The 24,383-nt window shown below is 42.6% G+C and overlaps 1 protein-coding gene across 9 annotated transcripts in view; it reads right to left on the reverse strand.

Moving 5' to 3' along the window:
• The window catches only part of MTMR1 (myotubularin related protein 1), a 60,171-nt gene that overhangs the window by 14,824 nt on the left and 20,964 nt on the right, over positions 1-24,383 (reverse strand). For all 9 annotated transcript variants that reach the window (XM_061598939.1, XM_061598934.1, XM_061598937.1 and 6 more), the window contains 10 exons: positions 22,065-22,159; positions 21,726-21,833; positions 20,858-20,956; positions 20,333-20,416; positions 19,163-19,312; positions 12,464-12,652; positions 9,973-10,158; positions 7,269-7,475; positions 6,879-6,971; positions 1,677-1,790 (listed from right to left, as the gene is read on the reverse strand). In XM_061598939.1, coding sequence (XP_061454923.1) covers positions 1,677-1,790; positions 6,879-6,971; positions 7,269-7,475; positions 9,973-10,158; positions 12,464-12,652; positions 19,163-19,312; positions 20,333-20,416; positions 20,858-20,956; positions 21,726-21,833; positions 22,065-22,159 — 1,325 coding nt within the window. The remainder of the gene's footprint in view (positions 1-1,676; positions 1,791-6,878; positions 6,972-7,268; positions 7,476-9,972; positions 10,159-12,463; positions 12,653-19,162; positions 19,313-20,332; positions 20,417-20,857; positions 20,957-21,725; positions 21,834-22,064; positions 22,160-24,383) is intronic.

Below are 24,383 nucleotides of genomic sequence, written 5' to 3' on the forward strand. Positions count from 1 at the left end.
GCTTGTTAAGTCTTGAGAATGGCACATTAGAACACTCTGCCCTGTAAACAGACACTGAACACAGTTTCCTGCAGTTGTCAGCGCTGGGGAAACCTAGTGGAAATGGACCAGCTGCCTTTCAGGGAAGCTGGGCTGCCACTACATCTCTTCTTACTGAGGAATCCTCAATAAGCTTCCATGGAATGCCAGAGCTACAAGGAACACCATATGAAAACACCTACTCCCTTAAGAAGCTTACAGATCTTTTGCAAAGATTTTAATTTAGGAAGTCAAGCGCTGGGTTTCGGTGTTAAGAATGTTGAGATATCATGGCCCAACGTTTCCTGGTGTTTGAAGAAAAAGAATAGCACTATTTTGATGGAACAGTGATTTCTGATTTTTTTTTAATGATCAACTTTTTTGGGTAAACTTGCAGTGAATTTCTAGCTCTCCAGAGCATCTTTTAAAAATGGGATGGAAATTCTGGCTTGTTTAGGAAATAACAGGCATATGCTAGCAAAGGCATTTTAACACTGAACACTATGACAAGAAAAAATACCACTGAAAGGTAACAAAATAAAATTACTGAGATGTCAGGAAAGAGAAGCACTACAGTACAGAATCAATGAAGCAGTATGTTAGAAAAGGTGTATAATCTTATTTTTTCCACAGCCTCTCTATGCCTACCTAAATACTGTGTTTTTAATTAAATGTCCATGTTTAGCTTCATTCATAGCAGTTTTTAAATTCTATGACCAAACACAAACATCACTATAAAACCATTATTAAATCAAGGTTTCAGAATCTGAATTCTTATCAGCTTCATCTTGCAATTTTATACTCCTCTGGTACTATAAAGCATCTGTTTCCACTACAATTGTCTCTTAAATTGCATTTTTTAAAAAAAGAGCTGCATTAGATTATCCATTCATGAGAGGGAGGTATCTGGTAGGCACATATTTGGTGAGAATGTATCATTCAGCTCCATCTTGTGGTGTGATCATGCAATTTCCTGTGCTAGACCAGTCACTTAAGTCAGATATATTCCAGAGCAAAAACACCAAAGAGGCTGTTTGTATAAACATTTTTTTTTTTGCTGGGATAAATGAGGTGGGGAATGAGCCACTGTTTAGCATGTTCTTTCACCCTGCTCTCTCTAGGTACAAATTAACACGACTCAGCACATTAACTGGGTGTTGTGTCCAGGATCTTCCAGAATCCACATCCCTCATTCAACACAGTTCAGAGAGATCCTGGCTCTAGATAAATAATATGTACTGAATATATGAACGCATCTTATATTGAGATAATTGGCCCATCTAGCTCAGTTCTGACTACTGTGACTTACTAGAAGCAACTCTCCAGGCCCCAACCAGAGGGCTTTTCTACCTCTTCGGCTTGCTATCCTTTTCACTAGAGGAGCCTGTGACTCCCAACTTGCCAAACAAGTTGTCTACTAATGACCTATGGGCCCCTCTCTGGTTTTCTAGGGGCACAACTTAACTTCTGCACTAGAAGAGAAGAGAGGAGAGAAGATGCCTGTATTTGTGGTGTCTGTTGCTTATTTGATACATCAACAGGGATATGAAAATTCATTTCTAGGTGACATTAAATACTTTAGGCTCCACAACAGGCAAAAACAGCCTCAAATTTTCTTCTGTCTCCTTTAAAACCATTACACAGCTGATTTACTTTACCTCTTTTATTCGCTGATGTTCGGAGTTGTATAAAAAGGTACCAAAAAGACAGCTATAAAGATGATCCAAAATGGTGATCAAAAACAGCTCATTGAATTCAAATGCTGCTGGAAACTAAAGCAAAAAAAAATTTGTTACATTTTTTGTTACAAGAATATTTTATATGAACACACAAACACACACACACAGAGGGTTTTTTTATAAAGTCTCAAGGAGACAGCTGAACTGCAAGACTGGAGAACAGGATGACGTAAACACATTATATTGGAAGGGGGTTGTTAAGGAAGATCCCCAAAGGTTCTCAACTTCCCTTCTGCAAATGAGCCTCAGTTCTTTCCCTTACATGAAAGCAGGCAAAGGATGTCTGATATGGCAGGACTCATTGAGGACTGAAGCCAAATCCAACTTTTATTACAGCTCTTTTCATATAGCAAAACACGTTTTACACGTAAGAGTCAACTGGTGTTCATGAAGTATCTTGGTTGCAGTCCATCAAGGATAAGAAGGTATTGTGTAATACATATATGTACTGAGCTTCTGCAAATGTAAAGAGATTCTTCTGTCCATGGGAAATTAGAAATTTATCTTTCAGGAGCTCCATCATTCAAAAAAGTAGTTCTTGGAAAGAGCTGTCAGCCCAGTATTTCATCCAAAGTAGACCCTAGTCATTTGAAACTATCCTGAAACTACGCTGTCACTTGAAACTATTCTGAAACATTTTTACATCTGTTGGGATGCAGATTCGCTTCATCTGGAGGAAAACCCAAATTTTATAAGCCAGCTATTGAAACACTCACCCATGCTATGAACTAGCAATAAGTGGTGTATGAGGTAGCTTGCAACAGTTTTGCTGCATCTACTACAAAAAATACCTGGCAATCTCTGCAGGTTGTGCCCACCACATGTAAACTGAGCCCATCTATCCTTGTATATTTTCTGGGGCCCCATCCCTCCCACTCACTCCCACAAGCTTTTGACAGTCTCGCCCAATAAAAAAGGCAAGAATATAACCAGGTGAGTGTTGCCATTAGTTTGATTCTTGATCTATGTGATCATTTTAAAACAACAACCTATAAGGTAGTGGTTGCCAACATGGCACCTGTGGGCACACGTGTGCTCCCAGAGACCTTCTATGGTGCCCACAGAGTCCCCTTTCCCCACCCCTCCCCTCCCGTGAAATTAGGCATGAAAGCATTCTATTGCAGCCAGTAGAATAGGCTGCAGTGTGTGCTTAATTGCAGTGTGTGTGTTGTGCTCACGACCACTTCTCCAGTTTGCAAATGTGCCAAAATGTTGGCAACCTTGCTGTAAGAATATCAAAGAATTAAAACTCCAACAAGACAGCAAGGTCTTTTAAAGCCAGAAGCCGGGGGGGGGGGGGTTGTCAGCAGCATCAAGTACAGCCTTCTATGTAAAGACACAATTCACTTAAATTTGGAAGCAGCTAATGCAATAGGTGGTCAGATAAAGACAAAGGTGGTATAAACCTTGTGAACTGGCGCTGACCCTGTTTGAATGGTTGCAAGTGCAGGGTAGATCAGTTATATGAGGTTGGGAGTGGGAAAAGCTCTTTTATCTTACCTTTCTCAGGATTAGCACTGATAAATGGTCTGGATGAGATTAAGAAAAGGTGTTCTCAAAAAAATGGCTGTCCTATGAACTGTGTCCCAATCTTTCCCTTTCTGTTCCAAGGCATTCTACTTCCTTCCCCTCCCACTGCCATAGTTGTTCATATTTATCTCAAACCTCTTGCTGGATTCAAATTTTACACACATGAGGAACATTTCACAGTCTTTTACAAGAAGGAAACTAAATAGCTTATAGCAAGAAATGGGGAGCAATAAAGGATATCACAAAAAAACAAAAAACAAAAGGCTATTCTGTGTTAAGGGTATGCCCCTAAAGGGTTTTTGTTTCTTCCAGATGTTTAAAGCATTTTGGAAGTTCTTCTCTTGCACAATACTGGCATGCCTTTCCGAAGAGAAAGCAACATCCTTTAATGGAGCACACTGCAGAGAACAAGATAATATTAAACACCTTGTTCACACAAAGTTTAAATCACAGAAAAATAAGAGGGTGTCTTTTCCCTGAGTAACATATCTATTGAGGCCCCAATTTTCTAACAGCAAATGTTCAATATACAGAAAGCAGCTGCTTGGGATACAAGTTTGTTGTTTTTAAAGAAGGAAGCATTATTGAAATAAAACAGGTAAAGTTCAACATCAGTTGAGAGCTAACCAGGGGAATGTCTTGAAGATAATGGGGCATTATTGTGGAGCACACTCATAGGCCATACACACAATATTAATATTCTGCATTTCTTCACGTCTATCTACTGATACATTTGACTGTCTACTTTAAGTGCTCCCAGATTAGAAATGCAGAACACAACAATATCCCAAGCAGTCTTGTTATTTCTGGGGATGGGGAGGAGGGAAAGAGAATTGGGACGTTCTTAGGGATTAATTAGTGTGGTTTGACTTCCATCTCCATGCCCCTCCACTGTTTTCAAAATTGAGGAAAGTCAACAGCCTATTGCATATTCACAACCTGCCACTGCCCTCATTTTAAAATGAGGCATACGTTTGGAGGATTTCTAGTCACACACATACTGCATCAATGCAGGCACCCATATACCAAACTGGATTATCACTAAGACAGCATGATGCAGAGGTTAGAGACTGTCCAAACAGGACTGGAGAGACCTGGGTTCAAAATCCCACTCACTCATAAATCTCACTGTGTGACCGTAGACGAGTCAGTCTCTCAGCATAACCTACCCCACAGGATTGTTGGGAGGATACAAAAGGGGAGGGAGAGAGAAGGAACCATTTAGGTCACCCTGAGGTCCTTGGGGGAAAGGCAGGATAGAAATGTAATCAGTAAAGAAAACTGTAAGTGGTGAAGATTATTTTACCACCTTCTCCTGTCTATACACAGGTGTGTGCCAAAGTTCTCGGTAGAATGATAGAATAGCTACATGCACAGCACTGTGATAAATTCCCACTCGGCAAATGGGTCTTCTGTATTCACTCTTCCGGCATAAACTACAGTGGGAAACTTCATAATTCTCAGGGTGGTGATACCACAACACTGATTGCAAGAGGTTGATGGAGCAGGGTCTGATAATCACGCACAGTAATAGTGCAGATAAGCCCTTAAAAAGCCTAGATGCTAATCAAGTTCCAGTGTAGAGGTTAATCCATATACTAATACCAATTTAAGTCTCTGAGGGCTCACACTTATGTAGCCCAAACCACACCACCCATGCACAAGAGGGAGCTATCAGTCGACTCAGGGAAACCCCAAGTTCGCAGACGTTAAACAAAACAAAACAAAATAGAACAGCCCAGTGACGAGTGAGTGTGCTCAGTGGCCACAGAATACGGACTGACTCCTGGGAGGGGGAAACTATGAAGGGGGATTGAATGGAGCAGCTGGAAAAGGGGACTAGAGGAAGACATACATAAATATAAAAAGGGTAAAGAGAATCATCTCACTGTCTGGATAGGTCCTTCCTGGTTCACACAGAGAAGCTAATTTTACATGTCCCCAGGGACAGAAATGAGAGCTGCCCACAGAAGTCAATGAAGAAATCCAAGATTTTTAATGTAGCTGGCACTGGACTCCAACGTGTCAATCCCTCTTCCCCCACCACAAAAAAAAGAAACAAAAAACCAACCCAACAAGGAACAAGCATTCTCAGTGGGCACAGAATGCAGACTCACTGTTGGCAAGAAAAAAACTTAAAAATGGGCGGAGAGGAAGAGAAGAGGGAATTAAATAACTGCAACCCTGCAACTCTGAACAGCAGAACTCAACACTGCAACATTTTGTTGCAGGGATTCACTTGTCAAAGCATTCAAGAAAGGGGTGAAACTTCAAAAACTACTAGAAAGTGACACACCACAAGATCTGATGTGAACAACAGGATATTGTTTTTAACTTGTTACCTGCATCTCAATATTACATCACTCAGGTGTTCCCTGATATAATATTAAGATGGAAATTAAATGATTGATATTAAGATGGAATCAAATGCATGTGTCTTAACCTGTAACAGGTATGTAATGGCAAATTAACACTTGGGTGAAAATTTTTATTCACATTTGATAACTGGAAGTTGTAAGAAGGTCCATAGCTAAAGGGTACTGTAAAAATGTAAAAAGGGTATTAAGTGTCATGTTGTCACACGAGGAGAAATGAATCAAATGCACCAGACAGTGCCTTTGGAATAATACTTCCATTAAAAATCTCTTCAAAAGAAGGGAAAAAAGCAGAACTTTTCTTGGTTTACATATATGACTGTGATAATCATAACAAAGGAGCACTGAGGCTTGATTCACAGTTCTTCAAACCAATTTATTGGGAATATGACATTAAGTATAGAATGAGAATGATACAGCTTCATGATATTTGCAATGCTGAGAATCTCAAGTATCCTCCATTCTATAAATATCTGCTCTAAACCTTAATGATAAATACAATGCATCACTATTAATTTGGTCCTAAATAGGCAAATCTCAGAGTTTGTATACATTAATTAGAAGCTTTTGATATGCAAACGTGCAAACATCACAGAGATACTACAAGCTGCAGCTTCCCAAAATGAAGTCATATTAAAAGCAAGCTTATCCGTCTCATGTGAACTAAATAAAAAAATCCTAAATTTTCACTCTCAAACTTCCCAGCTTCTTTCTTCTGGGTAGAAAAACTTTATTCAGCATTCAGTTATCAAACACCTATTAATAATAATAATAATAATAATAATAATAATAATACTCTGGTGTGATTAGAAGGGCCTTTGATCTAGTGGAGGCTCCTACTGATGGACAGGGAGGAAGCACTACCTTCTATGCTGTTCTAGAGGGTCCTGCAACCCTCTGGAGCAGGGGGAACAGGGCAATGTGGGGAAATGAGTGAAAATCGCCCCTTCTGTTCATGGGGGCCAGAAGTAGCCTTCCCATTAGCAGAACTTTGCTCACAGGATCTTAAGAGTCCACTGTGAACAATTCTTAATGTTGATCTTACAAAACACCATGGATTTAGAAGTTTTCAACTCAGCATACATCTATTTTACTCTGCTGTGAGCACTGAACTAGCTCCAAAACTTCATTTAAACATTATTACACTGCCTCCAAAGGAAATGACCTCCTACGTGCATTAGAAACATTGAAGAGGTCATTATAAATATGTTCTCACCTGCTTTGTCATTTGCCAAACACAATCTATGAACTGAAGGAAAATGGGCGATCTGTCAGCATCAGCATGATAGTCATCTCCATGACCTACTCGCTAGTGGAAAGGAAAAAGAATCTTATAAGCAAAGCTCCCCATTGTTTTTGGTCATATGTATTTATTTAAAATAGCTTGTTTGAAAAACTGCACAAGATCAATCAACAAGTGTATCAGAAAAACTAAGTTTCTTCCAGCAATTAAATAATACTCCATGCCGATACAAAAACAAAGCAGATTAATGCCATCAGACATACTCAATAGCCTGGTTAGTAAAAAGCAGATCTTATATTGACAGATGATAGAAGCTTCATAGAATTTAGCAGGAGGAGAAATCCAAAACCCCTTTGAACTTACCATTGCAAACCGATGTCCAAAGCTCATCCACTCCTTTTCTAGGAGGACTTCAAAGCCCTTGATTGTTCTGTAATGGCTGTCCAGCATTAACATGGCTAAAGAGGTCAGCTGAGCTGTACGGTCCCAGCCATCACTGCAGTGTACCACCACTGATGTTTTACCAGATTCAATTTTGTCAGCAATTCTCACTGCTCCAGCAAGAAGCATCTTTAAAGAGACGATTCCAAGTTGAAATGTTACACCAAGGCAAACTCTGCTAAAAGAGGTTTTTGTGATAAGAACACAAGAACAGCCCTGCAGTATTGGACCACATCTAACTTCGCATTCCATTTCCAACAGTGGCCAGTTGCATGTCCCAGGGAGCTGACAACAACGACTTAGTGATGGCCTTTCCCAGTTTGTTCTCAAATTCTGAGAATGACCATGGAGCTTAATTTTGCCATCATGACTGACAGCTGTAGATAGACCTATTCTCCACAAATGACACACAGGCTGCATTCAGATGCTGTGCAAATCTATGGTTTACTATTACGTGGATGAGCCTCCACAATCCCAAGCAAAATGCCATGCTTATGCAGTCTCTCTGCTGCCCCCTCCCTCCTGCACAGTCAGGAGAGGGACTTCTGACACATTTAGTTTAGCTTATAAAAGAATCTTAGTGTTACACATGAACCAGGGATCCTGATTTAAAATAAACTTCGACACATATTAATTTGGTGTAATCTTTTTATAATTCATAATAATATATATTGCATACTATGTAAATATTTCAATCAATAATAATATTAATACTAACAACAACAACAACATAATCTAAAATAAAATAAGCTGTGGCTTATTTTAATAACAGAGCCTCAAAATGTCTTGTTTGAAGTTGGCTTATTATTATGAAGCTGGGCCGTGGAAGTTTGTCCATGTAGTGCTAAGCCATGGTTTAGCGTTACATATGAACCAGGCCACAGACTTGAAAATATCAATGCACTGAACAGTTACAGTGGTGTAACCTTGCTACCATCAACATTTCCCAGTGTAGATAAGGTGAATGGATTTTTCCAGAATGTTTCTGAAAATCTAATATCCCAAACATTAAGTCCCAGTTGCAACTGTCTGGAAAGTACAAATCAGGATTACATCACTGACTTAACCTATGCAACCGTTTGCAGTGTAAGACAGTCGAAAGCACCATTATATTCTAAGCTGATCTCAACCCACAAAAAGGCCTTTTAAAAACAGCAAGGGTAATAAATAGACAGGGTAAGCATCATATTCTGATCAGTGTATTATGAAATTTAGTTAACAATTTCAAGTAGTCTATAAAGCAAGAAAATTTAAGTCTTGAGAGTTGTCATCTTTCCCTTTAGAAAACTTCCTTCTGCTGAATTTTCTGCTCCCAGTAAACTCTGTTAGTGGTCTGCCATTAAGCCTATCAAGACACAGTGTACATTTATTTATTTAGGCCACACATAATTTGATAGTGTACTTCATAATATACTACAAAATGTTCTATTCCATTTATTTATGGTATGAAATGTTTGGGATAAAGAAACTATATTCACAAACCTTCATCAAAAATCAATATATCTGATGGAAAAATTAAGTAAAAACACCAGATAAAAATACTAAAAGGAATCGAATTCCCAGTGAAGTCAGTGTATTTCTATAGACTTCTATGGAACCTGTGCTTTGATCCATAGACAATATACAGACTAAACCATGACACTGCATGTTTACAAATAAGGTAGTTCTGGTAGCTGGCCAAGAAGAATCGTAGTTCCCATGGAGGTTTGCCAGGGAGAGAGGAAGAGGGGCCGGAGGAGAGATTTGCCTAGGTGTGCATGCCAAAGTTCTGTGTTGCAAGAAAAGAGATCCCTGTCCAAGAGTGAAAATGATCCCTGTTCATTTCCAACAAAATATGAGGCTGGGTGAAGCAGAGTGTATAAGAGACTGTGCTGTCAATCAGGACATTGAAATGTCACATGAATTTGTAATATGGCTTTAGGCAGCCACTGTGTCTCAGTCTCAGTCCCACATGTGCAATATAGGGATGATAATAATAATACCGAGCTACTTTACAAGATTGTTGTAAAATTGCGGTAACATTTGTGAAACACTCAGTTCTCTAAAAGAGCTGTGCAAACGTGAAATCTTGTGAGGTTTCCAACTGTCATTTTTGTGAAAGAACTATGTGATTTTATCCACTCCTCTCCATACTTTGGTCCTCTGTGTGTGTGTGCGTGCGTCTGTGTGTCTTCTAGAGTGGGCATACTTGTTACTGTTACCAAGACCAAGAATCCCAGGTCCTGAGATGATAGCCATAGGATGAAGGGTTGGATCTTTTGTTCTAGGGCAGAAGATTCACATATGGAAGTTTAGTGCCTATCTGTTGAAACTGTAAACAACTTTATTTAAAAGTGTTTGTAAAGCTACCTTGAAGGCTTGAAGGGTCAAAAGACAGGTTACACATTCGTTAAACAGCAGAAATAGATAAAAACATAAATAAATAACATCAGTATTACTAGTACTGGAGTCTGAAACACACAACAACAGCATACAGCAGTAGTTTATATAATCTGAAAAACCCAGATTCTAAACAATCAAGGTATTTTCCCTTTTCAGATTATTCTCAAGAGATGACAAGATAATAGCACATGGAGAGAGATTATAAAGCAAAGAACACAAAATACATTTTCATCAAGCACATTACCCGTAAATATTCCAGCCAGTGTGTACTCTCCACATTGGACAACCACCGAGACTCGTCAATCGTAGGGTAAACTATTTCCTTTAGCTTACGCAGCGATTCTCTCATCACATGGATGTTTGGAATTTCCAAAAATATCAACTCGACATTTGGGTAGGCACTTTCACTTTCATAACCACCACCTTTCGTCTGAAAACAAAACTAATTTTAAATCATTTAAAACTATCTAAGTGCTTTAAAAAAATTTGTATGCCCACCAGTGAGAAATAACCAGCTGGCAGGCATGAGGGAGAGTGCTCTCTCAATGGTACTTCTACAGTTATGAAATTATATTTCCAAGCAACATGTCTATGACCCCTTCTTCATGGGCCTCTAGGTGGGATTTCAAAAACACATCTGTATCAGATCAGACTTTTTAAAAATATTAAGGTGCTGCTGGCATAAACTAATGCTGAAATGGTATTAAAAATCTTTAGACAGCTTTAATGATATTGTTATTTTTAATGCTATGTCATTCTTATGAGATATAGTTGTTATATTAATATTGACTTAAAATTTTTAATATATTTTTCATGTTTGTATTTCTGATTATGCATATTCTTCTACGGAAGATGCCTTGTGAGAGTTTAGTGCTAAAAAGACAGTCTTAAAATATCTTAGATGATTTTCAACATTTTAAAACTAAGTATTTCAGGGCTGATATCCAACTAAGTCATAACAAGAGTAGACCCACTGATTTTAATGGGTCTACTCCGAGTATGACTTAGTTCAATATCACCCTCAATTTTGAACAGATGTTTATTTTGTCTATTGTAAATGCTCCCGTAATACTTTCCTCTTATGGCAGAATTCCATCATGCTTAAAGGAGGCAGTTATAAGACCACTGCTGAAAAAGCCCTCCCTGGATCCCTCTTTACTAGCTAACTACCGGCCAGTCTCCAATATTCCATTTTTAAGCAAGATAATAGAGCGTGTGGTGGTCGCCCAACTCCAGAGATTCCTGGATGATACGGATTATCTGGATCCATTTCAATCTGGTTTCAGGCTTGGCTATGGGACAGAGACGGCTTTGGTCGCCTTGGTGGATGACCTACGCAGAGAACTGGACGGGGAGTGTGTCTCTGCTGGTTCTACTGGACCTCTCAGCGGCTTTCGATACCATCGATCATGGTATCCTTCTAGGCCACCTTGCCGAGATGGGACTTGGGGGCACTGTGTTACAGTGGCTCCAGTCCTTCCTGGAGAATCGAACCCAGAAGGTGGTACTGGGGGACTCCTGCTCGACCCCTTGGCCATTGACCTATGGGGTCCCTCAGGGTTCTGTTTTGTCCCCCATGTTATTTAACATCTACATGAAACCGCTGGGTGAGGTTGTCCGGGGTTTTGGTGTTCGGTGCCATCAGTATGCTGATGACACTCAACTCTATTTCTCTTTTCCACCTGAAGCCAAGGAAGCCGTACAGACCCTAAACCAGTGTCTGGCGTCAGTGATGGACTGGATGAGGGTAAACAAGCTGAGATTAAATCCTGACAAAACAGAGGTACTCCTGGTCAGTCGGAGGGCAGATCAGGGAATAGGGGTTCAACCGGTACTGGATGGGGTCGCACTCCCCCTGAAGTCTCAGGTTCGCAGTTTGGGTGTACTCCTGGACTCAGCTTTGAATTTGGAGGCCCAGATTGCTGCAGTATCCAGGAGCGCATTTGCCCAATTAAAACTGGTGCGCCAGCTGCGCCCGTTCCTGGACCTGCCTGATCTGACCAGGGTGATGCATGCCTTGGTTACATCCCGCTTAGACTATTGTAACGCGCTCTACGTGGGGCTGCCTTTGAAGACTGTTCGGAAACTTAAATTGGTACAAAGAGCTGCAGCCAGAGTGCTAACCGGGGCTGGTTACAGGGACCATACAACTCCCCTGTTACAACAGCTCCACTGGCTGCCAATTTGTTTCTGGTCACAATTCAAAGTGCTGGTTTTGACCTACAAAGCCCTATACGGCTCAGGTCCAGACTATTTGACAGATCGTATCTCCCTACATGAACCTGTCTGGGATTTGAGATCTTCAGGTGAGGCCCTTCTTGTGTTCCCCACACCTTCGCAAGCACATATGACGCGGACACGAGATAGGGCCTTTTTGGTGGCCACCCCTAGGCTGTGGAACTCCCTTCCGAGTGAGGTGCGATCAGCTCCCTCCTTGCTGTCTTTCCAGCGACAAGTAAAGACTGCTTTATTTCAACGGGCATTTGGGATAGAGAACAACCAGGATTAAGTGTCATAGGTTTGGTGATTACATTATATGATTTTATTATTTTAAATTGTCCGCTGTTTTTAACCTATATTTTATGGTTTTAATTTTTCTCATAGTTTAATTCTTTTTTAATAATATACTCTGTATGTTTTAATGGTGTTGTTTTTAGTTGTAAGCCACTCTGAGTCCTATTGGAAAAAGGGCGGGGTAGAAATAAAGTTTATTATTATTATTATGTTAATTCTACCTTATTTGTATCCGCAACACTATTCTGTCTGGCATCAAAGATGAAAAGTTTGTGTGACTGAGCATTGGCATCCATGATTGTCTGCAAATATTTCTCATCCTCTTTGCATCGCTTGTCATTTGGGCCTACAAGAGGTTGGCTGCAACGTGTGATGGTGGCCTGGCTCTCAGGGTGGATCCAGGATAATACCTAGGTTAAGGGAAAATACACACACACATATACAACCAATTTACATACATAAACAAAATGCATAGATATCTGAAGAAATTTACTAGTCAGATTAATAATGGATATAATAAAGTATTAGAAGTACCATAGAGACTAAATTATTGGATCATGATACCTGTTAAAAACCCAAAGCACACACATAATTGTTGCCATGACCCCAAGAACCAATCCAACAGTTCTGCACACCTAAGAAAAGTTTCTTGGAAATAGCAAATCACATTTGAAACTTGGGGAACTTTTAAAAGTGGTTTGCAATATGGCAGCTGAGGGTCTGCTGTTCAACTCCCCCCCCCAATCCTCCAGTTAAAGATAGAATTCACTTGGCATAAATTAGCTCTCTGGATGCTGGCCCATATTAACAAAATGTTGATATATTTTATTTTAAAAGATTTATAAACTGGTCAGTTTATAAAACATCAGACAGATGTATAGAAAACCCCCAAAAATAAATTTTACACCAAAAATAACAGAGTTAAAATAACAGTACAACAAAAGATGATCAGTGGATAAATTTCATTTAGAAAAGGCTGGGGTAAATGAAAAGGTCTTACACATGCATCTGAAAAAGTTACTGTTGGCAGCATACCTTATTTCAAATTGTACAGTAGGGCCCCACTCATATGGCGGGTTACGTTCCGGACCCCTGCTGAAAAGCAAAAACCACTGAAAAGTGGAACTCATTGAATAGAACGGTGCACGACGCCTGAAAACCGCCATAAAAGCGGAACAAGCACCGTATGAGTGGGGCTTTAGTCTAATTGCGTCTAATTGAGACTGCCGCTTAGCGAAACGCTGTAAAGCCAAGCGCCGTAAAGCAGGGCCCTACTGTACTAAATTCTACATTAAAGGGGACACAACACTGAAAGCCCTGCTACTGATGAGCACAAGGCAAAAAACAGAAGGTCTTGGTATCACAAACAGCTCTTCCACCAAGGAACGTAATGGCTGGAGAGGACTGTAAGGGAAGAAGCATTCTCCAAGGTAGCCTGGTCTCAGGTTGTTTAGGGCTTTGTAAACAAGCAACACTACCTTGAACCTGGCCCAGCAGCACATAGGCAGTCAGTGCAGCTGCTTCCACAAACGTGTAATATGTTGAGGATGGTTAGCTCCAGACCCCCTGAGCAGCATTTTGCACTAAATGCAGCTTCCAGACCAACCCCACATAGAGTGCATTGCAGTAATTAAGGCCTGAGGCTACCAGTGCATAGAACCACATAATGGATCATTAGCCCCCTACAATTTCATTTCCGATAGGGTTAGTGTTTACTGTACAAAAACAAAAGGAAGCATAAGCTTCAGGAAGAGGCTCTTCAAACTAGGAAGAACTTTGATTGCTGTCACTCCCAATCCTGACCTTAAATATTATCCTCCTCACAAACTGTAGTTCAATTGCTATTTGGACCTAGCGGTAACAAAGTACATTTTATGCCGTCCCTCCCCCAACCCTTTTGCACAGAAAGAATGGAAGCACTTTTTACACTTCAGCTCCCAGCTTGAAATATTTTCTGTTTCCCTTTTATTTTCCCTGGATGCCAGTCCATCACGTGGGTAGTAGTCTGTCGTCTGGTCCAAGGACAGGAAATGAGCTGACATTTTCAGTCTGAGGGGGCGTTGCTGGCCTGCAGACCCCAGTTCATTTCCTGTCCTGGTCCAAGACAGACGCATCTGAACTAATCTCCACGTGAGTTGTTTACTTAGGGTTAACTCCTTGCCTTTCTTCCCTTTTTTATTTTAAGGGTAATCTCGCTACTAAACCTTTCGCCGGAAGCAAGCTGTTCAGCGACGAGACACTCAAGGAAGTGCTCGTGGACCCCAAGGAAAGGAGAAAGCCATACATGGCGACCGCAAGACGTGAGGGGAGGCGTTTCCAGAGAAAATACACCCCCTACAACTTTCCAGTCCTTTCGAGCCTCTAGACAATCCCCAGGAGGTAGAGACTACAAACCCTCCTCCCGCTACTCATGGCCTAGACCCCACTACAACACCAAGCAACATCCAGCTCAGGGAGACTGCTCAGACCACACAGCCGCCGACCCTAGGTGTGGCAGTCGGGCCCGTCGTCAATGACACCTTACACATCGGGGGCCATCTGCTACACTTCGCCCCCGCATGGGAGGTCATCAGGGCGGACGCCTGGGTCCTCAATACTGTCACCAGAGGTTATTCATTGGAATTCTCCCACCCACCACGGCCCAGATACATTCCCTCCAGGCTTCCAAGGGATCAGTCACGAAAGCTCAATCTGTCAGCGGCTGTACGACACCTGGTGGAGATCCAGGCCGTAGAGGAGATTGAGCAGTCTCAGCATGGCTCAGGCGTCTACTCTGTCTTGTTTCTCGTGCCCAAATGGGACCTCTCATGGAGGACAATCCTAGACCCCAAGCATCTGAACAGGTCGGTGAAGTACTGCAGATTCAAGATGGAATCCCTAGCCTCCATCAGGGAAGCCCTGCAGGAAGGCGATTACCTGGCGTCCATAGACTTGAAGGAGGCATATCTCCACATACCGATCCTTCCTGGGCACAGGAGGTTTCTGAGGTTCTCACTGGGGCACTGTCATTTTCAGTACAGAGCCCTGCCCTTCGGCCTCTCGTCAGCCCAGAGGGTGTTCACAAAGATAATGGCGGCTGCAGTGGCCCATCTTCGGCTTCAGGGAGTACACATCTATCCGTACCTCGACGACCTGCTCTTGAGGGCGAGCACATTACAGCGCACCCGGGACCATGTCCACCTTGCCTTAACTCTCCTCAACAGACTGGGCTTCCTAGTCAACCATGAGAAGAGCCACCTAGCCCTTCTCTACAGCTGCAGCATCTGGGGGCCCTGATAGACACAGATCGCGGCCTCGTTTGTCTCTCCCCTCAAAGGGTACAAACAATCAGGGAGACGGCTTCTTCCCTCTGATGAAGCAGATCGGTGGACATCATGAGCCTGGCCAGGGCCCTTGGCCTCTTTGTACCAACCATTCAGATAGTTCCGTGGGCTTGCCACCATACACGTCGCCTGCAGTAGGCCCTGCTCCCCCATCAGGCAGGCACTGCAAGTTGCCGGCGCAAACAGATTCTGAAGAGTTCCGAAGGTCCTTCCATTGGTGGACAAGGCAGGACAACCTGCTAAGGGACCATAATTACAAAGGATGCCAGCCTGCTGGGTTGGGTAAGATTGCCCCTGAAGGACCAGGTCCGCAGCCTCGGGGTCATTCTTGACTCCCAGCTGTCCATGGAGGCTCAGGTCTTGGCAGTAAGCCAGGCAGCTTGGTATCAATTACATCTGATACAGAGGCTGCGACCCTACCTTCCTGTCCATCTGCTCCCACGGGTGGTACATGCCCTGGTCTCCTCTCGCTTAGACTACTGTAATGCGCTCTACGTTGGGTTACCCTTGAAAACGGTCCGGAAACTACAGCTGGTACAGAATGCGGCGGCACGTTTAATTAACAACAGCTGTCGCCGTGATCACATCACTCCGGTGTTAGAAGACCTACACTGGTTACCAGTTGTCTACCAGGCCCAATTCAAGGTGTTGGTATTAACCTTTAAAGCCCTAAACAGTTTCGGCCCAGTTTATCTGAAGGAGCGCCTCCAGCATCACCAAATATGCCGCCTGATGAGATCAGCCACTCAAGACCTTCTCTCGGTCCCACCAGTTAGAACAGCTAGACTGGTGCGGACCAGAGAGAGGACATTCTCGATTGTGGCCCCCACCCTCTGGAATTCCCTGCCCTATGACCTTCGCCATGCCCCCTCTCTACCAAGTTTCCGCCGAGCCTTGAAAACCTGGCTATTTAATCTTCCTGGGGTGGCTTAGTTTTATCTTGTTATAGTTGTGGATGGCTTTAGCTCATTATAGTATTCTTTGGAACTGAAGCAGGATATAAACTTTTTAAAAAAATAAATAAATAAATTATAGTTGAGGTTTTGGGTTATCTATTAGTATTTTATATGTTGTATTTTATTTCATATGTTGTATTTTATTCTATTATGTACGTCGCCTAGAGTGGCCGTTAACCCGGCCAGATAGGCAACTCAGAAATAAAATTTTATTATTATTATTATTATTACACACAGGGCACCTGGTCAGAGGAGGAGACAAATCACAGCATCAACTGGCTAGAACTCCGAGCAGCCCATCTCGCCCTCCTTCACTTCAGCAGCTGTTTCATCTCGAGAATGTCATGGTTTACACCGACAATTCAACGACGAAGGCTCACATCGTCAGACAAGGGGAAACCCGATCAAGGAGCCTACAGGCGGAGGCCTCTCTTCTCATGCAGTGGGCAGAGCAAAACCTCACCTCCCTGTCAGCAGACACCACGGCAGACTGGCTCAGCTGCCAGAGGGTTCTGCCATGGGAATGGTCTTTACACCCGCAGGTGATCGCCAGAATTCAGCTGAGGTACGGTCGGCTAGAGATAGACCTCTTCGCATCAAATCTCAACCACCAGCTGCCTCACTTCTTCGCGTGGCACCGGTCTGCAGGAGCGGAGGCCGTAGATGCCCTCTCACAACTGTGGCCGAAGGGCCTTCTCTACGCATTCCCTCCAGTTCCTCTCCTGGGCTGCACCCTGTGAAAGGTGAGGGAGGAGAGGGCCCACCTAGTGCTGATTGCTCCTTGGTGGCCACAGAGACCATGGTTTCTCGGAGCTCCTCAACCTCTCAGTCGCAGATCCGTGGAGGCTACCACGGAGGCAGGATCTGCTGTGTCAGGGGCCACGTCACCACCTGGATTGGCTGAGCCTGACGGCATGACTCTTCAGCGGAGAACCTTGAGATGCTTTGGCCTTACGCCAGGAGTCGATGTCATTTTGTCGGCACGGCGGCCATACACGACTAGAATCTACCAGGCTACATGGAGGACATTTGCTGCCTGGTGTCACTCTAGGAAAATTCGCCCGTCTAAGACCAGCGCCCCGCAGATTCTCGAATTCTTGCATAGGGGGCTCCGACTTTGCCTGAAGGCCGCCACGTTAAGGAGGCAGGCACCAGCCATATCTGCCTTCCTTTCGCCCACTTCTGGTCAGCCAGTTGGCAGCAATCCGCTGCTCCGGCATTTCCTCAAAGGAGCGGCGGCTTCACAGCCTCCGACCATCCACCACTTTCCCTCTTGGGATTTGCAGAAGGTTCTATCTGCATTGCAGAGATCACCCTTCGAGCCTCTAGAGACCATTCCTCTTCAGCTCTTGTCCTATAAGGTCCTATTCCTCATTGCCATCACTTCATCTCAGAGCTGGGCGCCCTGTCAGTTGCACGACAGCTTTGCACCTTTCACGAGGAGTCCGTTGTCCTTAGAAAGGACCCATCCTTCATCCCTAAAATCAATTCCATCTTCCACAGGGAACAGGAACTGATCCTACCGTCCTTTTGTCCCAGAACAGTACACCCAAAGGAAAGAGAGCTGCATTGCCTAGACGTCACTAGGGCGCTGAGGGTGTACATAGACAGAACAAGAAAGCTGAGGTTCACGGAGGCAATGTTCATATCGCTCCACCCCAGGTCTCCGGGCAAAAAAAAAAGGCCTCCACTCCAACCTTAGCGAGATGGCTAAGAACTTGCATCAGGCTGGCCTACGAGGCCAGCAACTTGGCACCACACAGGGCATTACAGCCCACTCAACGAGGGCAGCCTTCACCTCGGCAGCCTTCTCCACTAACGCCTCTCTGAGAGAAATCTGCAGAGCAGCAAATTGGTCTTCTCCTTCTACCTTCATTAGACACTATAAAATAGACTGTTACGCCTCGGCCAAGGCATCCTTCGGGAGACGGGTCCTGCAGCAAGCGATCTCTACAGATTAGTGGGCTTGCTCAACCCACCCAGCTGGGACAGCTTTGGTATGTCCCACGTGATGGACCGGCATCCAGGGGAAATGAACCGTTGGTTCTCACCTGAAAGGTGATTTTACTGGATGCCAGTCCATCACAGCCCGCCCAGTTCGGTACATCGGGACTCGACCACTAATTCTAGCTTAGAGTCAAGCTGCTGCCAGTGCATTCGAAGGCTCTCATAGAAGGAGAGAGAGAGAGAAAATTGACCTTCCGATCATTTTCCTTGTAGTTTATGGAACACTTGTTGCCTACGTTATCACCATAGCCAGTTTCTCCATTAGCTATGCTAGGCCGTCGCTGGCCGCAGTATTATTAACCTTTCTGGATTTGTGCCAGGATTACACATAAGCTATTCCAGTATTACGCCTCAGCGGACGGAAATGAACTGGGGTCTGCAGGCCAGCGACACCCCCTCAGACTGAAAACATCAGCGCATTTCCTGTCCTTGGACCAGACAACAGACGTGATGCACTACCCACGTGATGGACTGGCATCCAGTAAAATCACCTTTCAGGTGAGAACCAACGGTTCATTTCATATATCCCTCCTCCAATGAGAAAATTGGGCTTTTTATTTAGGAGCTTTCAGATTAGGTGTGCATCATAACCCACACACCAACAATTCATTTCTAACTCAAGAGTCTTACTTACTGGAACTCTGCCTTTTGCCCTGAATGCTGCTACTCTGGAGAGGTCATCTTCTTTTACACTGGTTGGCACAACAAGAACTGCAGGGTACGTGTCACAAAATTCATACGTGCTGTTAATTTTGGATATTTTCCAACTCTCATTGGGTAAACCCTGTGGAGAATCAAAACAATTAAGAAGTTTTAATGTCTGATTGTAGAGTCCCCAAAGAATTGTACTTAAAATATTTCTATTTAAAAATTACCAGTAGCCTATTTTTATATTACAGAGCTTCTGAAGGTTACACAAAATCAATTATTTGCTCTGAATGTATTAGTGTCTAATACATATGAGTAGTTCAAACCTGCCCAGGACAGAGCTCTGCTGCAGCTGCACTGACTGCTTGCTTGTCAATATAGCAACAGGGTGGAGAGATAACAGCTGAAGGTCAGTTTAAACACAATCCTGGTATGTGCATTCATTATGAAAAAGGAGCTACCAGAATTTGCTTATTTTCTTCTTTCCCTTTCCGATCATGTCTATTAAGTTGTAAGCTGTTATTGTATATTGCAGCACACCTTGAATTCAATGTCAGGCAGGGGGTATACAAATACAGCAAATTATTAAACAAACACAATGAGAAACATGAAGCCTCCTTGGGCACGAACACCCCCCGGCCATAGGGTCTGCGTTTAAATAAGAACATGCACACACACACACACACACACACACACACTAACAGCTCACGTGGACAGAGCCTACTTGCATATACAGTAAAGGAACAAACACTGGTTCACTTTAAATATCCTCCAATTAGCAGGAGCAGGGAAGAAAGAGTCTATACACTCCTGTGGCACACCACATGTAGGACATTCACTCTGAGGCTATGCATGAAGGGGCTGTACATCAAGAGAATGGCATTATTTCAGTTCTACATTCTCATACAGAGGATACGTTAACCATTTGCTTATCCTGCATATGTGTAGTTCTACCTTCCTTAGCTCCCCAATACTATAACCAGGAACACAATGGGAAAGTGGCATGATTCTTCTTGACTTTTCAGTGTTAACTTAATTCTAGCAATGTGCTGAGAAATTTTCAAGTAGATGACTTCATCCTTTAGGTCTTGTATTATGCCTTAGGATAATCAAAATTTGGCAAAAAATTTTAAAAGTTAAAACGTTCATTACCCACCTGTCTCTTATACTCTGTAATTGGATCATAAACTTTCCAGCCATTAACAGGAAATTTCTCTTTATAGATGAATGCAAAGAGCGGCTGAATGCAGTGAAACAAAAGCATACATTACTACAATTTAATTACACTACTCTCTTCTTTAACAGAGTTCAGGAGAGCATTTTATCATAAGTTTTAAGTACCCAGATTTTATCACAAATATCAACAACCCAACTCCATCAACACTTATAAGTACATGTGGCTAGCAATAACTTCCCATGTGGCACATAATCCTGCAATTCTTGATGTTAGCAAAGGCAATAGATATCTCCTTTAATAACCCTTTTTATTCAAAAGTACAGATTTCAGTGGAATTTCATCGCAATCCTCCTCAGGATTACAAGCCTTAGTTCTTTTAACAACTTTATTGAAGTTTTGTGATGATAAAGCACCACTAGACTATATTTAGATTTTTCTTCTCCTTATATATTTTGAAGAATGAATTGATGCTGTGGGTACAGAACTCCTAATTGTAATACTTACTAGCTCATGAGAAAGAGGAAATGCTCGTGTAATAAGGTTTTGAAAAATCTCCAGCCTGTGTTCTTCCTGTTTATAGGCAAGCCGCAAGTTTCTCATATCCTGTCAACAGATAGCTCAAGGTTTGTTATGCTAAATGAAAAATTACAGCAACTACAAGTATTACTCAAATGAAATTTTTGGCAACTTATACTAAGAAACCTCATCTCATAATCCATGTTTATCTGAAGACTAATAAAACCTGCGCTGAACTTTAGCTGCTGTTATGTATTAGTTATTTATTTCTTATGTTCATACCCCACCTTTCTTTTCATTATAGATCCCAAGGCGGCATACATGTGGTTCCCAGACAGTCTCTCATCCAGGCACTGATCAGACCCAGACCTGCTTAGGTTCAGCAAGGTGACGCCTTCATGTGTCTTCAGATGTAGCCTGGGACTACATCATACATGAAGAACTGTATCATTGCTTTCACAAAAAAATGAATCCAAACAGTGGTAATTTGTAGCAGAAACAAGAGGTGATTCCATAACATCAGCCCACCAAAAGGACCGAGTCATACACTCATCACACAGTAATTCACTAATCGGGGGGGGAAAAAGCCCCAAAAGTATGCACTTCATAATGTATGGATATCTATGCAAATGTGTGCTCTCTCAATCGGTGTGTATCTTCTCCTCTCCATACGCCCTGCCCACCCATCAGTTAGAACACTTGTAAACATTCCATAACACAACAGCAGCTGCAAGGAACAAGCTGGTAACAACCTCTCATATATCTAAGGTACAGTATTGGGATTACACAATGAAATGAAAGCAATGAAGAATAACAATTTAAATACCAGTGCTCTTCTGCAAGATTAAACTGATACCTTGCAAACAATTTCTATACCGCAAGAGTTGTCTCCGTGACTTTGCACTCCAATCTTTTCAACTCTGTTCATCACTCCAAGGGGAACATCAAGAATAAAATGAGGATCCTGGAATTTGAAGAAAAAGTAAACACCATGTTTCTTCACTGCAGGTGTGAGAAAATATTTAATGCTCTATGCGTGACATAAAATGTATACAATTATATCGGGACACAAAAAGTTGCCACAGTAATTCATGCTTAGCTTATACACGTGTCAGTTTATGAAAAGGAAAGGAAAGCATGAGAGAAAGGCTGTAGCTGAAAGATGCATGTTGTGTAGTAAGAAACAAGGGCTCACCCTCTCAACATTCTTGAAATACATTTTGAAATCTGTTACTGTCAGCGTACCACTGATGGCTCCAATAAATGGACAGATATACATGACATCTTTAGCTGGAAAAAAGTAAGGCATCATTTTATTAGTGCTAAAAAATTAAACCATAGCATTAATTTTATTATGTATGGATACATACAGGCAAAATACTTCAAGCAAGAAACTCCTCCTAACAAATGCCTTTTTTGAGGCTGCCATTACACATGGAATGAACAGATTTTACACAGCAAATTATTTCAGTTTTAAAATAATGCCCATTTCATAGAACTTCAAAGGAAGGCATTTCATAATGAAACAAATAAATAAAAGGCCAGCAAACTACAGTGTAAATGTAAAGTATTTACAGAAAAATAAGACCACCACTTAGTACACTAAAAATGTTTTCAAGGACACAAATATTTAACTTTTTAATTTCATCTATATTTTCAGTAATAACCCCCACCCCCTGTGAAATCCTATTAAGTTCAATGGAACTAACTCCTTGGTAAGAGTGAAAAATAAGGCATAATTTTATTAGTGCTAAAAATTAAGCCATAGGATTAATTTTCACAATGGAATCCTAAAGATGTTTACTGAGAAGTAAGGCCCTCTGATTTCAATGGTACTTAGTCCCATTAAAGTGTGTATAGGACTGCAGTCCCAAAGTAAACAGCTGTTAATCTGGCTTTTAGAATACTGAGTGAGTTCTCTCTGAGCATGCCTGCACTATCATAGACTCCAATGTTAAATTTCTTAAATTAATTAAAAATCAGCCATGCTTTTTTTTTTACTTTTAAACTAAAGAAGATGACGGTCAGAGTATGGGGCAAGGTCAGGAATAGGATTACAGGTACTCTGTGAACATGATTTCTAATTAATTTCAACAAATCCATTTCAGTCGGGTTTCAGGCCTGGTTTTGGCACGGAAACAGTCTTGGTCACCCTGTATGATGACCTCTGTCAGGAGAGAGACAGGGGAAGTGTGACTCTGTTGATTCTCCTTGATCTCTCAGCGGCTTTCAATACCATCGACCATGGTATCCTTCTGGGCTGGCTGAGCTGGGAGTGGGAGGGACTGCATGGCAGTGGTTCCGCTCCTACCTGGCGGGTCGGCTCCAGAAGGTGGTGCTTGGGGAGTATTGCTCGGCACCTTGGACTCTCCAGGAAGGGGTTCCGCAGGGGTCAGTTCTGTCCCCCATGCTGTTCAATATCTACATGAAACTGTTGGGTGCGGTCATCCGGAGCTTTGGAGTGCACTGCCATCAGTATGCTGATGACACGCAGCTCTATTTCTCCTTTTCATCTTCATCAGGTGAGGCTGTCATTGTGCTGAACCGGTACCTGGCTGCGACAATGGACTGGATGAGGGCTAATAAACTGAGGCTCAATCCAGACAAGACTGAGATGCTGCTAGTGGGTGGTTCTTCTGACCGGATGGTGGATGTTCAACCTGTCCTGGATGGGGTTGCACTCCCCCTGAAGGATCAGGCTCATAGCTTGGGGATTCTCCTAGAACCATCTCTGTCACTTGAGGCTCAGGTAGCCTCAGTGGCATGGCGTGCCTTCTACCAACTTAGGTTGATGGCCCAGCTATGCCCCTATCTGGACAGGGATAACCTGGCTTCAGTTGTCCATGCTCTGGTAACCTCCAAGTTAGGATACTGCAGTGCACTCTACGTGGGGCTGCCTTTGAAGATGGTACAAAAACTGCAGCTTGTGCAAAATGCAGCGGCTAGATTGGTAATAGGGACCAGACAGTTCGAACACATAAAACAGATTCTGACCCGCTTGCATTGGCTGCCTGTATGTTTCCAAGCTCGGTGCAAAGTGCTGGTTTTGACCTATAAAGCCTTACACGGCTTGGGACCACAATACCTGATGGAACGCCTCTCCAGACACGAACCCATCCGTACACTACGCTCAACATCAAAGGCCCTCCTCCGGGTGCCTACTCCGAGTGAAGCTCGGAGGATGGCAACAAGGGAGAGGGCTTTCTCAGTGGTGGCCCCCAAATTATGGAATGATCTTGGTGACGAGGTGCACCTGGCGCCAACACTGTTATCTTTCGGCGCCAGGTCAAGACTTTCCTCTTCTCCCAGGCATTTTAGCATGTGTTTTTAAATTGTTTTTTTTTAAGTGTTTTTAAATTTGTATATTTGTTCTTAATGTTTTTAATTGTTGTAAACCTCCCAGAGAGCTTCGGCTATGGGACGGTATACAAATGTAATAAATAAATAAATAAATAATAATAATAAATTATGAGACCACTGACAGAAAAAAGTCTAATGGGTCTGGATTTTTTGT

This window comes from Rhineura floridana, chromosome 16 (genome assembly GCF_030035675.1).
Source record: "Rhineura floridana isolate rRhiFlo1 chromosome 16, rRhiFlo1.hap2, whole genome shotgun sequence".
NCBI classification, from domain to species: domain Eukaryota; kingdom Metazoa; phylum Chordata; class Lepidosauria; order Squamata; family Rhineuridae; genus Rhineura; species Rhineura floridana.